Source organism: Vombatus ursinus, unplaced genomic scaffold (genome assembly GCF_900497805.2).
Source record: "Vombatus ursinus unplaced genomic scaffold, bare-nosed wombat genome assembly UNPS02014813.1, whole genome shotgun sequence".
Lineage (NCBI taxonomy): Eukaryota > Metazoa > Chordata > Mammalia > Diprotodontia > Vombatidae > Vombatus > Vombatus ursinus.
The window spans coordinates 9,884,762-9,899,457 of record NW_020954591.1 but is presented as its reverse complement, the minus strand read 5'-3'; the positions used below and the strand labels follow the sequence as shown (position 1 = coordinate 9,899,457).

At 41.9% G+C, this 14,696-nt stretch overlaps 1 protein-coding gene and 1 long non-coding RNA gene across 2 annotated transcripts; both read right to left on the bottom strand.

The window, feature by feature from the left end:
- Positions 1-307: 307 nt before the first annotated feature.
- On the bottom strand, positions 308-7,079 carry HMGB1 (high mobility group box 1). Its single transcript, XM_027835108.1, has 5 exons — positions 6,939-7,079; positions 4,150-4,313; positions 3,684-3,829; positions 3,074-3,248; positions 308-2,092 (listed from the first exon to the last, which is right to left on the bottom strand). Exons 2-5 carry the CDS (start codon positions 4,297-4,299, stop codon positions 1,913-1,915), a joined length of 651 nt encoding a protein of 216 aa, XP_027690909.1. The 5' UTR covers positions 4,300-4,313; positions 6,939-7,079; the 3' UTR covers positions 308-1,912.
- Positions 7,080-9,726: 2,647 nt separating this feature from the next.
- Positions 9,727-13,874, bottom strand: LOC114022763. The gene is made up of 4 exons (XR_003566690.1): positions 13,786-13,874; positions 11,687-11,791; positions 10,157-10,254; positions 9,727-10,025 (listed from the first exon to the last, which is right to left on the bottom strand). It is a non-coding gene; the product is annotated as an uncharacterized LOC114022763 (long non-coding RNA).
- Positions 13,875-14,696: the final 822 nt, after the last annotated feature.

The following is a 14,696-nucleotide window of genomic DNA, read 5'->3' as shown; positions in this document are numbered from 1 at the left end:
AGACCATGTGTTGTAACCTACATTTGGCAGGGAAAGAGGGGGGAATCAGTGCTGATGTTCCTCATTTAAATAAGGACATAATTTCACTTATCAGTTCTGAAGTTCAGAAGAAATCAGTGAAATATGCTTTGAGTTTTTATACTGAACATGTTTCAATTGCAATTTTTTAAAGGCAGAGATTTTAATGTTTTATGTATCCTAACTCTTTTTAAAAACAATTCTTCAGTGGCAAATCTTATTTGAAACAGTATTTAAAATATATTTAATAAAATCTTAGGATATTAAGTGAAAGCGATTTAACTAAATATTTAAAACCTCTGCAATTATTAGTTTATTAGTATCATCCAGGATTCAGATGTTCAGTATTCCTCCTGAAATTATACATAAACAAATGCAAAACTGAAATTAGAATCTGAAAGTCAAAATTGTATAACAAAACAGTACTCCATCACAAAAGCGTGTAAAATTACAAGAATGCTATTTTAAAACACTGGCACTTAAGAGAATCATAATTTCAAAACCACAAAATTGCCAAATTGTCCCCCAAAATGGTAAGCAGGTAAACATATAAATGGTCAGTTTTAATGAATACATTGTTAGCTTTAGTTTTGGAAGGGAAAAAATATTTTGATCAAATCAGACACTTGGTCTACATTTTAACTTAATGCCAAATTTTAAGTGTTATTTCCCATCAAGGTCTATTTTATTTATACAGGGTCAAATACTACAATTTTAATATAAACCTTAATGGGAAGATCATGCCTCAGTTTATAAACGAGACTATTATAATTTTATCTTGGACTGACAAATCAAATCTAGATTTACATAGTCATAAACGGTACCATATAGAATCTCAAGTTTCCCAAGGGGCCATTCACTGCCAGCTCTTCATACTATAAGCCTACTTAGCCTTCAGTTAGTCTGCTGCCAAAGATTAATGTGGCAGTCTTGTATTTTCAACTCACGCTTTTGGGGTACATTCTCAGCTCTTCTGAAGGATGGGAACCATAAACATAACTTCAGTTACATAGTAATGAAATTATGAACGTATATTCCCCACATAAAGATTAGAATATACCCTTCTGCTGGTCCTTCAAGGACAGAATTTTAGTATGTTTCACTCAAATAGTTCCATGCTGCAAATTTCTATATTCTCCACTTGGTAAATGTTGTAATTGGATAGAATACTGTACTATATGAAATTTGAGTTTATTAACTGGTAACTTTTGATTTCCAGTTATGGAAGAAAATTGTTTCTATACAACTTTTATTACCCCATCACAATTATGCAGGGTGTGTAGATCAAAGCTTTTTATCGGCTAACTATTATGAAAAGATGAAAACTGTAATAATTCATGTGATCCCAAATGGGCATACAAAAGCAAAGACGAGCTTCCCCTCAAAAAGAAAAGTTATGATTTAAGGGCACCTATGAAAAGGACAACAATACTAATAAAAAAAATTGTATTTACTTAGAAGCATTCAGAATGTCAACAAAACAGCTGCAACTTTTTTTTTTGTTTTTGCAATTACAGAGTGGTATTCAGTTAACAGAACAACAATTATTTCATATGCTGCATCAAAGACAACTGAAGATGAAAATGAACTACATCCCCATATATACTAATTTGTGCTGTGCACCAACAAGAACCTGCTTTAAATTTCCATGCCAATTTACAACCCCCATACTGTACCAGGCAAGGTTAGTGGCTATTGAAAATACCACTAAAGGACAGGGCTATCTAAAGACACATTCGGTAGTGTGTTAACTATACAAAAAAAGACACTGTACAGTTTAAAAACAAATCTTACACAGCCTTACATTTCAATTTTTTTTTCTTTAAAAGGAGTGAGTTGTGTACAGGGGGGTTAAATGCTTTATAGACAAGAAAAAAACTGCTCTAGAACCAACTTATTCATCGTCATCATCATCTTCTTCATCTTCCTCATCATCTTCTTCATCCTCCTCCTCGTCTTCTTCATCTTCCTCATCTTCTTCCTCCTCCTTCTTTTTCTTGCTCTTCTCAGCCTTGACAACTCCTCCCTTTTTACCAACATCAGGTTTTCCTTTAGCCCGGTATGCAGCAATATCCTGTAAAGTGTCGTTTTTTTTGGGGGGGGTAGGGGGGCGTAGGTGGGGGAATAATAGAAATAGGAGAGAAAGGGGAAAGAAAAAGGTTCATAACCATTACTCCTAGTTTGGTATTTAGAGATACATTGCAACTCTATAAATAACCAAGCCCTCAAGAAATGAATGCAAAAAATACATATTTGAGATAATTATAATTAGCCATCCACAACCCATCAGAATGACATGGTCTAATATTTGCAATTGCTATGCCTCACTGAAGTGCAATTATGTAAGCATTCTAACTGCAGTTTATTAAAAACAAGAAATGCATAGGGACTTTGATTAAAGGGTAGACACTGCCACCTTCTGAATGCAAAAAAATTACTCTTCTGGTCTCTATAACTCCAAGACCCTAATCTATAGAACCAGACCATTCAAAACTTGAAATGTTTTAAGACAAATTAACAAATACATCGATTATTAAGCAGGCCAAACCAGACTCCAGAATAAAAAATATTTCCTTTAACACGCATACACAAAAGGGTGAAAAAAAAAATCCCCAGGCTTTATATCAATATATGACTTTCATATCTGAAACTTTAGGTTGCACCTATTACAGGCACTTTCTGAGTTCTAATATTTGATAATATAAATTAGATATTGGGCCGTCAAACTTTGGGAAACTATAGCACTTCGTCAACATTATAACCAGGGCTTGACAACTCTAACTAACTCTAGAAAATTGATTTTCTGAGTTTTTTCTAATTTCAGGTAACTAATCAGAAATCAGATTTATAGCATAATTTTTAATGAGACCTGGTACTAATGAATGTTTGCTCCAAACAGAAAATTGGATATAAAAACTATGCCATACCTTTAAGTTCTTTTAATTTGAAGAGCAATTTAACCATGAGGTGAATATGAAATATCCTAAATCTAATTATCTTTATTATACCCCCAAATTACACCAGGAAACTGCTTCTAACACTTATAACTCATTACCTTTTCGTATTTTTCCTTCAGTTTAGCTGCCTTCTTTTCATAAGGTTGCTTGTCATCTGCAGCAGTATTATTCCACATTTCTCCCAATTTTTTTGCCACATCTCCAATAGAAAGACCAGGATGCTCCCCTTTGATTTTTGGACGATACTCAGAACAGAATAAGAAAAATGCCGAACTAAAAAGAGAAGTTCAATGTTAAAATTAGAAATTCAAAGATTATAAGTTCACATGGTAACAAAATATATGTGGTATTATTGCAAATCAAAAAATTTTTGAAGTTCTTTTAAAGTTCATAATCAAGCAAGGCATAAGACATCAAGTCTTATATTCTGCCAAGCAGCCTTCATAATCAAATGCCCAATGGTCTTTAACTTCTGTGACAGTCAGGAACGGAGAGACCATGGCTAATTTATCTGTCACCTGCTTTGCATAAGTGTTTAAGGTTTGTCAGACAAAAACAAAAATCTCAAAATGCCATGCAAACCACTATTGGTCTGGAAATATGACTAACACTTTGAACTTACAACTTGAACTCTTTAAAAAAAGGCTAACCTGAAGGCACCAAGCTAGCTATTTCTTCAAGGAGAAAAAAATCGGGAGTAGTACTTACGGAGGCCTCTTCGGTGCATTGGGATCCTTAAACTTCTTTTTTGTTTCTCCTTTAGGTGGTATGTAGGTTTTCATTTCTCTTTCATAACGAACCTTATCAGCTTTTGCCATGTCCTCAAATTTCCCCTTCTCTTTAGCAGACATTGTCTATTAAAGAATATACTGGTTTAACCAAACAGCAAATACTAGCTTTCAAACCATATTAAATTGAGTAGGTATACCCATAATTAACTTTATTAATCACCCAGACTAGTAGCAGACTCATGCATGACCCCCACAATAACCAAACTCAAAATCCCCATTATACTACATATACAAAAAGTACTTTTCAAAGGTCTGTTAGCAATCAAATCAGTCTTCCCTAGTACCAGTCTGCCATAAAACACAGTACTACAAGCAGGGATGGATGACATTTTGGATTTTGCTACTGAACTCTTATAATTTCTTAATTCATCAGCTGCTCTTACCTTCCACCTTTCTGAGCATTTTTTAGAAAATTCTGAGAAGTTCACAGAAGCATCTGGGTGCTTCTTCTTGTGTTCCTCTCGGCAAGTTTGCACGAAGAAGGCATATGAAGACATTTTCCCTCTCGGCTTCTTAGGATCACCTTTGCCCATTTTGGATTACTTCCCTTAAAAACACAAAAGACACAATCATCTAAAATCTTCAGTTACCTCTTTTTGAAAAGTCAATAAATAAAATGATTAAAACCAGCTATGGGCTTGTATATTCAATTTTCTTTCTGAAAAAGCTAGGCAGATTGTGGATCAACTTGTTTTCAGAATACCTGATGCTGAAAGTTAACACAAGAAAGCCAAAGAATGCAGCATCTTAACTACTCAGGAAGCACAAGTATTTGAAACGGTTGTATGCACTATCCTAAGGGGATTCCATTCTCAAAGTCCCAGCTTCGCTGCTGACAGTTAATCCATGTAGGGGTTCTCACACCTTAAGTGTCGACAAAGTGAATATACTCTCTCTATAATGCATATAGAGCCAAGCATACTATTTTGTAGATATTAGCTACACTTCATATTCACTTTGGGGATTTTTTATCTTAAACACAAATTAAGGCAATCTTGGACAAAGTACAAATCTAATGGTTCGGAAACAACCCGTTTTACTGGGACTGCAGCAAAGAAATATAAGACAGTGCATGGGAAGTCCTTTGCCTCGATTCCGTCCAGGATTTCTCAATCCCTATTTAACCACACTGACTTCTCCTCCCATTTGCGTTAAACTTTGCTCCCGGACGGAGGAGTGCACACACAGCGTGCACAACGCACGAAGCCGGGGCGCCGCGGGGCAGGCGGCTTCATCTGCCCAAGAGGCGGATTTCTGCTCTGACTAAACGCGTCCGGTTTGAAGTTTCTGAGTAAACAAGGTTTAGGGGCTGACGAACCATTCCAGCCAGTAGTGCAGGGTTTTTTTTTTTTAAACTTCCCCCCATCTAAACTAGTGACTATATAAATATCTTTGTACAACTAATTAGAGGGGAGGAGGGGAGGGCACGAGGGGCACACAGGTTTCCCGCCACTTTGCACTTGCCCCCACACCTCTTCTAAACTTTGCTGGGAAGTACTGGCAAGGGGGGGCGAGGGCAGAGTAACCGGAGGCATCAAAGAGCTCTAACACATTATCTCATTTCTTAAAGAAGCCAGGGAAGGCAGGGCTGCCCCGGCGCCACGTGTGGCCTCCCCCCCCCCCCGGGGAGGGTGACGGGACCCCGGCCCAGGCCCCCCGCGCTGCCGCTCCACTCAGCCCGGCCGCCGGCCCAGCTCCGGGCTCGCTCCGCGTGCGCGCGGCGGCCCGAGCAGGCCCCGGGGGGTGGGCGGCCACTCTCCTCCCTCCTCCCCGCCCCCCCATTTTGTATGAAGCGTCCATCGTGCGCCAGAGAGCAAAAGTCCCCACTCGAAATGGGGTCTGGCTCCGCCCGAAGCCCGCGCTTTAAGCGGGGGCGGGGAAAAGGAGGGGGGGTGGGGGGCTGGGATGGAACGACTCGGGCCGCGGGGCCCCGCGTGGCGTGTGAGGGTGCGTGTGTACCCGGCGGCGCAGCGCAGCGCGCACGGAATGGCCGCTGCTCGTCTTCCTCGCCTGCGCCGCCGAGAGGGCGAGAGAGAGAGCGAGAATATGGCTCCTTCCCTTTGTGTGTGCGTGCGTGTGTGTGTTGAGTGTGGGAGACCGAGAGTGAGAGAGGGAGGGGAGAGGAGGGGAGGGGGAGGAGTGCGCGGTGCGCTCTGGCGCACACTCAGCCATTACAGGCAGGGGGAGGGGGGAAGGACGAGAGGGAGGGGGAGGAGCGTGGGGGGGGGCGCGGCCCCTCCAGACCCACAGCTAGCGCCTGGGGTGGGGGGGGGCTTCGCACCCCGGGAAAGGGCGCCTACCCCCCCCCGCCGGGGCCGCCGCCCGCCTGCCGCCCCCCAATCCCGCGCTCCCCGGGCCGCCCCCGCACGGAAAACACGGGGCTGTGAAAAGGGGGGGAGGGAAAAAAAAGTTGCCTCGGACCTGGTGCGCCCAGCCAGCTCCTCCTAGCTCTGGCTCTCGCCCGCCTTGTTTTCTCTCCAGCCAGCAGCGCCGAGCTGGAGTCAGCCATATTACAGCGAGCGCAGCGGCGCCTCTCCCCCCCGCGCCGCGCCGCGCCCCGGGGAGAAGGGGGCGCGGGGAGGGGGATCCCCGCATCGCCGTCACCCCCCCCCCGCAACCGCCCTTGCTGCCCCCCCCCAAGCCCGGCCGAGCCCCGGCCGCCCCCGCCCCGCCAGGCTGGGGAGCTCGCTCGGCGGCGGCGGCGGCGTCTGGGGCTCTATCTGCAGCAATGGCTAATGCAATGCACTGTAAGCAGCTTAGGCTGAGCCTCCCGAGCCCCGCGCCCTCGCCACCTCAAGCGCGGTCTTCCCGTCCCTACCCCGCGCTCCGCGCACACCGGCCACAACCCCCCACACCAAAAAATACGGATATTTAAATTTTTTTTAAATTGAAAAAAAATTTCTTCCGCGCTGAGATTAAAAAAAAAACTCGTGGGGTTCGGGGTCCCCAGCAGCCCGAGGGGGCCATGGGTCCGCGGGCTCCCGTCGCCGGGCAGGGTTCAAGTGCCCAGGAAAAAGGCTCCTGTCCGTACGCAGTTCCCCCCACGATCCCCCCTCATTTGCCTTTGTGTGAATCCTGACCCGCCGGCTCCGGGCCGCGGGGATCCGGCTGCCGCGCGGGGTTCCGAGCTGCTCGGGGCGCTCTCCCCGCCGCGGCGCTGCCCCAGACTCACCCTCAGCGCCGCACAGAGTAGCCCAGTGCCCGTCCGGCTCTTACTTGCCCCGGCGCTGTCTCTATGGAGCTCAATGTACTGCAATGGCTGTGAGAGCGCGAGCCAGACGCAGCCTCCTCACTCTCTCCGTTCTGTAACATTACTCTCCAGGCAGCGCTGCTCCCATTGGCTACCGCCAACTCACCGCGTTCGCTCATTGGCGGGCTCCCTCCCATTGTCCTGACCAGAGCCCGCTTGCTATTGGCTCGTAACGGAGACACGTCATCGAGGATTGAAACAGCGCGCAAATCTGAACCTGTGTGTGTGCCGGGCAGAGAGGCTGAGGCGGGAGAGGCAGAGGCAGAGGCAGCAGCTGCTACGGGAAAGCAGAGCTCTATGGTGTGTGTATGCATGTGTCTAACCCAAGCTAGCCCCACGCCGGAGTGGCCGCCGGAGCGAAAATGGCCTGGCTTTTCTGCAAGCACCTCCAACTCCTCAGGCAAGAGAGACACCCACAGGCCTCCCCCCCCCTTCCCCACACTCACTCCCTTTCAAAGCCTTTCAGATAGGAGGTCCCCAGGCTTTTTAGGGAACATTCCAATGTGAAGGCAAGGGTGTGGGATCGCCTCCTTGAGAACTGGGGGCCCTGCTGCTGCAGACAGCGAAGGGCGGGCGACTGCTCGCCCCCTCCACTGCGCAGGGTTGCATTACGCTTGAGTCTTCCATAAAGGCATGGCTTCTCTCCTGCCTGAAAGTGACATGATCCAGTAAGCCAGTATTTAAAACCCCCTTTTCTAGGCCGAACTGCCCACACTGCAGGTCAAGCGGAGCAGCTGGAATCCTGGTTCACCAAACACTGAGCAAGGCATTCAATTTCACCTTTTCTCTTGGTTTGCTCGTGTTTCCCAGCATGTCTAGAACTTTTTTTTTTTTAAAGTCTCAATACAAAGCAGCGTCTTAACTTCCTGGAAATCAAATAATTATATCACGTAATTAAAGCATAGCCACTTAGTTTTGATAAGGTATACTCACAGGTAGGAAATATTTATGAAGGCCTGCTAGAATTAGCAAATTCATTAAAGGCTACGTTTTTAGCTGTTGGGCTATTTTATTTGACTTGGTGTGGATTACTGTTATAATCAAACGAATCCTTGTGATACTATCATTTGCTCCCATCACACCACTTAGTCCATCCATGTAACTGCTCTAGGATTACAGTAGTTGTGGGTATATTGTTACCCGGAGGATTAGACCGATGCAGAGAGTGCATATACCCAAATCTACCGCCTGTGGTTCTTCTAGCACACCAAGCTGGTTAAAATTTCTACCACACCAAAATATACTTAATAGAGTAGCTTTCAGCTACAAGGAAAATCTAAGACCTCCAAGCATGAATTGGCTATAATGGCCAGGTTATAAAAAAATCCATTCTGCTATATCAGTCTTTTATGAAACTGAGTTTTTTTTTTTATCTATTCCCTCTTCCTTGAGCAGACCACACCCCTATTCAGTTAAAACAGACTTCCCCTTCCCCCCAACAAGGATATATTTACACACTTTAAAATTTGCTAAGCTTTGCCTTCAGAAGTATTGACTAAATATTCAAATGTGTATGGATTAAAGTTGTAGTAAAGTCACTTATTTGTCTGCTTATATTGTATTCTATTAATTACCTTCTATCAGAACCACCTAATTAGCCAAACAATTGGTTTAAGTTTACTAACCTTTTTTGGGGAAAGACCAGATAATTTCTTCAATATCCTTTGCAGTCATATGACTATGATCTTTTAAAAAGTGTTTGATTCTCATGACAGTAGTGTAGTTTGGGGGTCAGAATATACCATTTAAATGTGAAAAAGACTAAAGCATATAACAAAGCAACATATGATCTAATTAGTACAGTACTGAGCTGCCCTCTCAATGCCTTTAACTTTTTCACTTAAACCCCCTCCTCTCTACTAATAAATCAAGTTTTTGACACTTGATTGCAATCTACTCATTTATTTCCATCTTGTTTTTATTACTCTGTGCCCTATTGTACAAAATATTTATGAGAGTGCCTTCAAGGCACTTATAATTTATACTCAGGGCAGAGACATAAACTGTCTTTTTTTTAATACAAAGATGACACCACCCAGCCACTGTACTCAGGGTAGAAATTTTCAGTTGCTTTTTCCCCTAGTACTTATGGATTTGCTCTCACCTGACACAAAGTGATGTCTTGGCCCTGTTGATAACAAACACTTTTGTTTGAACAACAACTGGTAAAGAATTCAGTCATTGGTGGGGAAAAAGCAAACCTGCCAGGCCCACACTGAGTTGGACCCTCAGCCACATAACAAAGGGGTTTTCAAATTTCGTGCTGCATAACCCTGAGATTGTGTGGAAACTTCCTAGTGTTCCATGTAGTTTCATAAGGGAAATTGACTTTGGGTGTATAGTATTTGTGAAATTACACACACAGACACACACACACACTTTAAGTCTGTGTGAAGTTATTTATGACTCTTAATTCCTGATTTTCCAAATTTCAAATTATAAAGAACAAATGTGATTCGGTGTTAGGCTTGAGTCTGAAAGACATGGACAGCTAAATGGCTCAGAGGTCAGAGCAATGAGCTCGGAGTTGGGAAGATTTGAGTTCAAATCCAGCATCAGATACTGCCTAGCTGTGTGACCCTGGACAAGTCACTTAACCTCCGTCTGCCTCAGTTTCTTCACCTGTGAAATGGGGATAATAATAGCACCTACTTCCCAGGGTATGTTGTAATGTTGTGAGGATAAAATGAGATATTCATAAAGCATTTTTAAAACTTTACAATACTATATAAATCCTTGTTGTTGTCACTAAAATTCTACCTCTAATGTGTACTAGCAGTGTGACTCTGGACAAGTTACTTAACCTCTATGTACTTATAAAATCTTCTTAGGATATATCTACATAGTCACAGAAGTCTAGCTGATGAAATTTATCTGTATATCTTCGAATTATATTTTCTCTACTTTCAATTTTGGGGTGGTGGTGGTGGTGTTTATTTCCTCCAAACTATATTTTCTCCTTCACCTTGGGGGTGGTGGTGATTTTGTTCCCAAGTGTCATCAAGAATCCTGCCAGAAAAAGCAAAGTACAAATATTGAGATCCATGGCCAAAAAATGATTTTGCCCAGACAAGAAACAACATTTAAAAAAAAAAATCTAAACCTTTATCCCCAGCTTTATAACTCTGCTACTTACTTACCTATCATTTATTCTTTTGCTGAAATTCTCTTCTGATGCCTCATCAAAGTGATCCTAGGTTCTTGAAGGCAGAGGAAAGTTTTGGGAAGAGTTAAAAAGCTGGAAAAATTTTGAGCAGGGAATAAGCATTTATCATGTCAGACATTGTGTACTTCACAAATATTTATCTCATTGAATCCTCTCAACAACTTTGCAAGGTAGGTGCTATTGTTTATTCTCATTTTAGGTTTGAGGAAACTGAGGCAGACTTGCCCAGGGTTGCACAGCTAGTAAGTATCTGAGGCCACATTTGAACTCAATTCTTTCTGATTCCAGGCCAAGCTCTCTATACACTGTTTTACCTAGCCAGCTTGTGTGGAGGCCTGGTGATACACTCCATGTGTTTTCTGAAGGCTGATTTTGCTGAATAATGTGGGTTCATCACCAGAACTTTGGCCACCAGCTGATGAATGTTTTTTTGATCATAGCAACTTTAGGCTATGTACTAAGGGCAGTAGTTGGGGTAAGGGTGGGGGAGGGAGTTGTGCTCTATGTCAATGGAGGAAGTGACTATGCTAATGAAATATTAATAACTGGCAGTTGTACAGTGCTCTAAAATCTGCAGAGCCTTTACATACACTATCTCATTTGGACCTCATAATAAACCTGTGAGTTTTTCCCATCTTACAGATGAGAGAACTAAGTTAAGGTAAGCAACATCCCCAAGGTCATACAATTAGTAAGTTTCAGAGCTGGATTTTTAACCCAAGTCATCCTGATTCCAAGTTTACTTGGTATTCTAGCCACCAGACAACATTCTCCTCCATTAAAACATGAACTTTTTGAAGGAATAAAGAGACATTCTTAGTAAGAATATTTCAGCTCTTTTTTTCAACATAGAAAACTGAGTATAAAACAGTATAAATTTCTTTTTAAAGTAGCATTTGCCTTAGAACTGAGGAGGAAGGTTGTGGTGTTGGTACGTGATTACATGATTTCACATTAACTCCCAATGTGGAAACTCCCTCCTGTGGATGCAGATTGACAATTTTTGGTAGCTTACTGTTTTAGAAGGGAGTTGTCTGTGGCACTGAAAAGTGAAGTGATTTCCCCATGGTCACACAGCTAGTGAGTATTAGCTACAGGGCTTGACCATTGGCCTTTGTGATTCCAACACTAGTCGTCTATCCATTAGGCCACGCTTTGTCTTTTACCATATACACACATACGTATATCCACAAACTATATGCATATAGCACATGTGTATGTATAGCACACATGCATTATTACATGTGCATAATTTGCTGTGTATAACACTGATATATGTTCTACATATACATGTTATATAAAATATGTTGCATAGATAGACATGTAACATATATGCATGTTACATACATATATATGTTCATGCACGTCCTTAAATTTACCATTTCACAAACATTTCCATTTTTTTGTTCCTTTTAATCAAAAAGTTCTATGGCTTCAAAAGTTTGAAATCCCTCGCTTTAGCCAATAATGATAGTCCATCATATGCCTGGAAGATATTTTTTACCTGTGCTAAGGAGACAGAGATGTGTAGTTCAGGCCACATTTAATTCATCTACTGTAGTCTTCCTCTTCCTTCATCTTCACACATCAGTTTGTAAGTTCCCATTATCTATGGAAAGCAGGAAAGTAGAATAAGAAAAGGAAAGGGGAAGTGTTACTAAAGGTATTTGTTCAACTCCTCCCACTTCATTCAGAAGCAAAGCAGAATGAATCCTGATTGTGGATAAATGATATATCCAGTTTGAGAAGTTGCCACTTAACAAATAAGTCCTTCAGAAAGGTAGGGAAGTAGAAGAATTTCTCGGTGGATAGAGTGAACTGTGGAAAGCCAAGAGAAGATTTATCACAGAAAACGGTAAGAATGTCTGCCCAAAGGTTGCTTCCAATGGGCTTTTGAAATCCAACTCTAATGTGAAAAAATGAAACCCACACAGGGGCCTTTAAGACTTTGCTTGGCCAAGGGATAGCGATATCCTTCCTAATGCAATGAATCCCAAAGTCAAGCTATGTGAATTCCATTGTTGTCTCCTGAGCAAAAAGGGCTGCTTTCTGGAGAGGAGTAGTAATAGTACACCAGAATGTCTGACAAGGTCATTTGCACTAAAGATCACGTACACTTAAATCGTTTTGGGGGCAGGAAGAGTCGTGAAGGGAATTCAGGAGAGGGATGGTAGTTTAATGTTGTAGTTTAATGAAATCTAATGGGTTCAATTTCAAATTTCACCAACTGACTGAAAGTAAATCCCATAATTTCTTTCTCAGTTTTCCCGTCTGGATAATGGGAATAATCATACTATGCTTGTTTTCTGCCAGCTTTGCAAAAATATTTCTAAATTGAATGAAGTAACCAAGAGTATTCTAAATTCTTTGACAGAATCATGCTGTATGAAATATTACTATTATTATTCTCACTAATAATTTCTTTAAAACATGAGTTTTCAAAAGATGGGAGGAAGAAAATATAAAAAATTCTTTTGCCAAGATGTGTACACTTCTGGTCAATAGATGAGGGATATAGGGAAAGGAAACATTTTAATGGTAAATGCAAAAGATGTAATTTCGAAAGCACAAAGATTTTTGGATGTAATTTTCAAGAATCCTCTTGAAATTTCAGTGAAACTTCAGAATAAAATGTAACATCCTACAAGAAGTAACCAGAAGCTGAGTAGAGAGAAAAAAAGGGAGAAGTAAGGTGCTTAAAATAACCTTTTCTTCATAGTAGAATGGAACTAGTCCTGGATTTAGGAACACAGTTTGAAACCCGTATTTGTTCCTTAATAACTGTTTGTTCAAGTCATTTAATTTCTTTCCGCCTTAGTTTCCTTATCTGTGAAATGAGGACACCCTCTCACCCAATATACTTTTTTCTTTATTGTTATATGTATAAATGTCTCCCCCACAGAATATAAGCTTCTTGAGGGCAAGAAATTTTATTTATATCTTTCTTTCCCATCACAGTGCTCAGTATTTATAATAAATGCTTATTGGTTAATTGATTACTGCTGCATAAGTTTGTTGTAAGGAAAGTACTTTGTAAAACTTAAAAGTGCTATATAGTAAATTATTATTATTTACCAACTTTGACCAATGCCTGTCTCTATCCTTACCTTGCTAGTTATCTCAAAACCTGCTTACTTTAGGAAAACCTCACATGCAACGAAGGCGGGGAAGTAAGAAGAGGAAAGTTTTATGTGAAAGATGACAAGCAAGTTTGGATGGTTAGTCAGGGTTAAGCAAAGTGACCAGAAGAAAGTTAAGTCAGGGGCAGCTAGGTGGTGAAGTGGATAGAGTACCTGCCTTGGAGTCAGGAGGACCTGAGTTCAAATGTGGCACCAAACACTTACTAGCTGTGTGACCCTAGGCAAGTCACTTACGTCCCATTGCCTCAAAAAAAGAAAGGAAGAAAGATGAGTGAGTCCTGCCTGCTCTGTTGATCCATGACCTCTCAGAAAACCACAACCCTACAGTGTCCACCTTCCCTTTCCCTCCCTTCACAAGCTGAGCTCTGTTTGGAATCATAGAATTTGGAGAATTGGAAGGGATCTAAGCAATTAACTGATCCAACCCACTCATGAAAGGAATCCCCAGCAAGTGCTCACCCACCCTCTTATTGAAGACCTTCCACAGCGGGGAGTCTACCACCTCTTGAGGCTCCCCATTCCACTTTTGGGCAGCTCTAATTTTTAGGAAGTTTTCTCCTGATGTTGAGCCTAAATTGGCTTCTTTTCAATTTCTACCCATTGCTCCGTATTTTGACCTCTGTGCAAACAGGATAAGTCTAATCTCCCCTTCACAAGACAGCTCCTCTAATACTTGAAGACAGCTACCATGTCCTCTCTCAATCTTATTTTCTACAGGCTAAACATGCTCAATTCCTTCCAACAAACCTGGAATGTCTCTTGGCTCATGCGTTTTCTCTGTCTGTCCCTCATGCCTGGAATGTTCCCCCTCCTCTGCTCTGACTACCGACCTTCCTGGCTTCCTTTAAGTCCCAACTAAAACCCCACCTTCCACAGGAAGCCTTCCTCAACCCCTCTTAATTCCAGTGCATTCTATTTCTTAATTATTTCCTGTTTATCCTGTATATAACTTGCTTTCTACATATTTGTTTGCATGTTGTCTCTTCCATTAGATTGTAAGCTCCTTGAGGGCAGGGACTATCTTTTGCCTTTTTTTGTAAACCTAGTGCTTAGCACAGTGCCTGGCACATAAGTAGGTGCTTAATACATGTTTATTGAATGGATGAATGAATGAATGTCATGGATTCAGGGCCTTTCATCATCCTAGTTGCCCTCCCCTGGACATAACAAGGACTGAGTACCTCTGTCTTCTCTCTGTTGCCAGTTATCATTATTCCATTCTCCCCAGCAAAAATTCTCTGTTGTCTCTTAATGTAACTGGAAAAAAATTCCTTTTGGTTGAATTTGGCTTTTCTGATCATCCTCAGCTCATTCTGAGCTTTAGCATTCCTAACAGTTTTTTCCTTCTACATAATAAGAACTTGGTAATGGTAA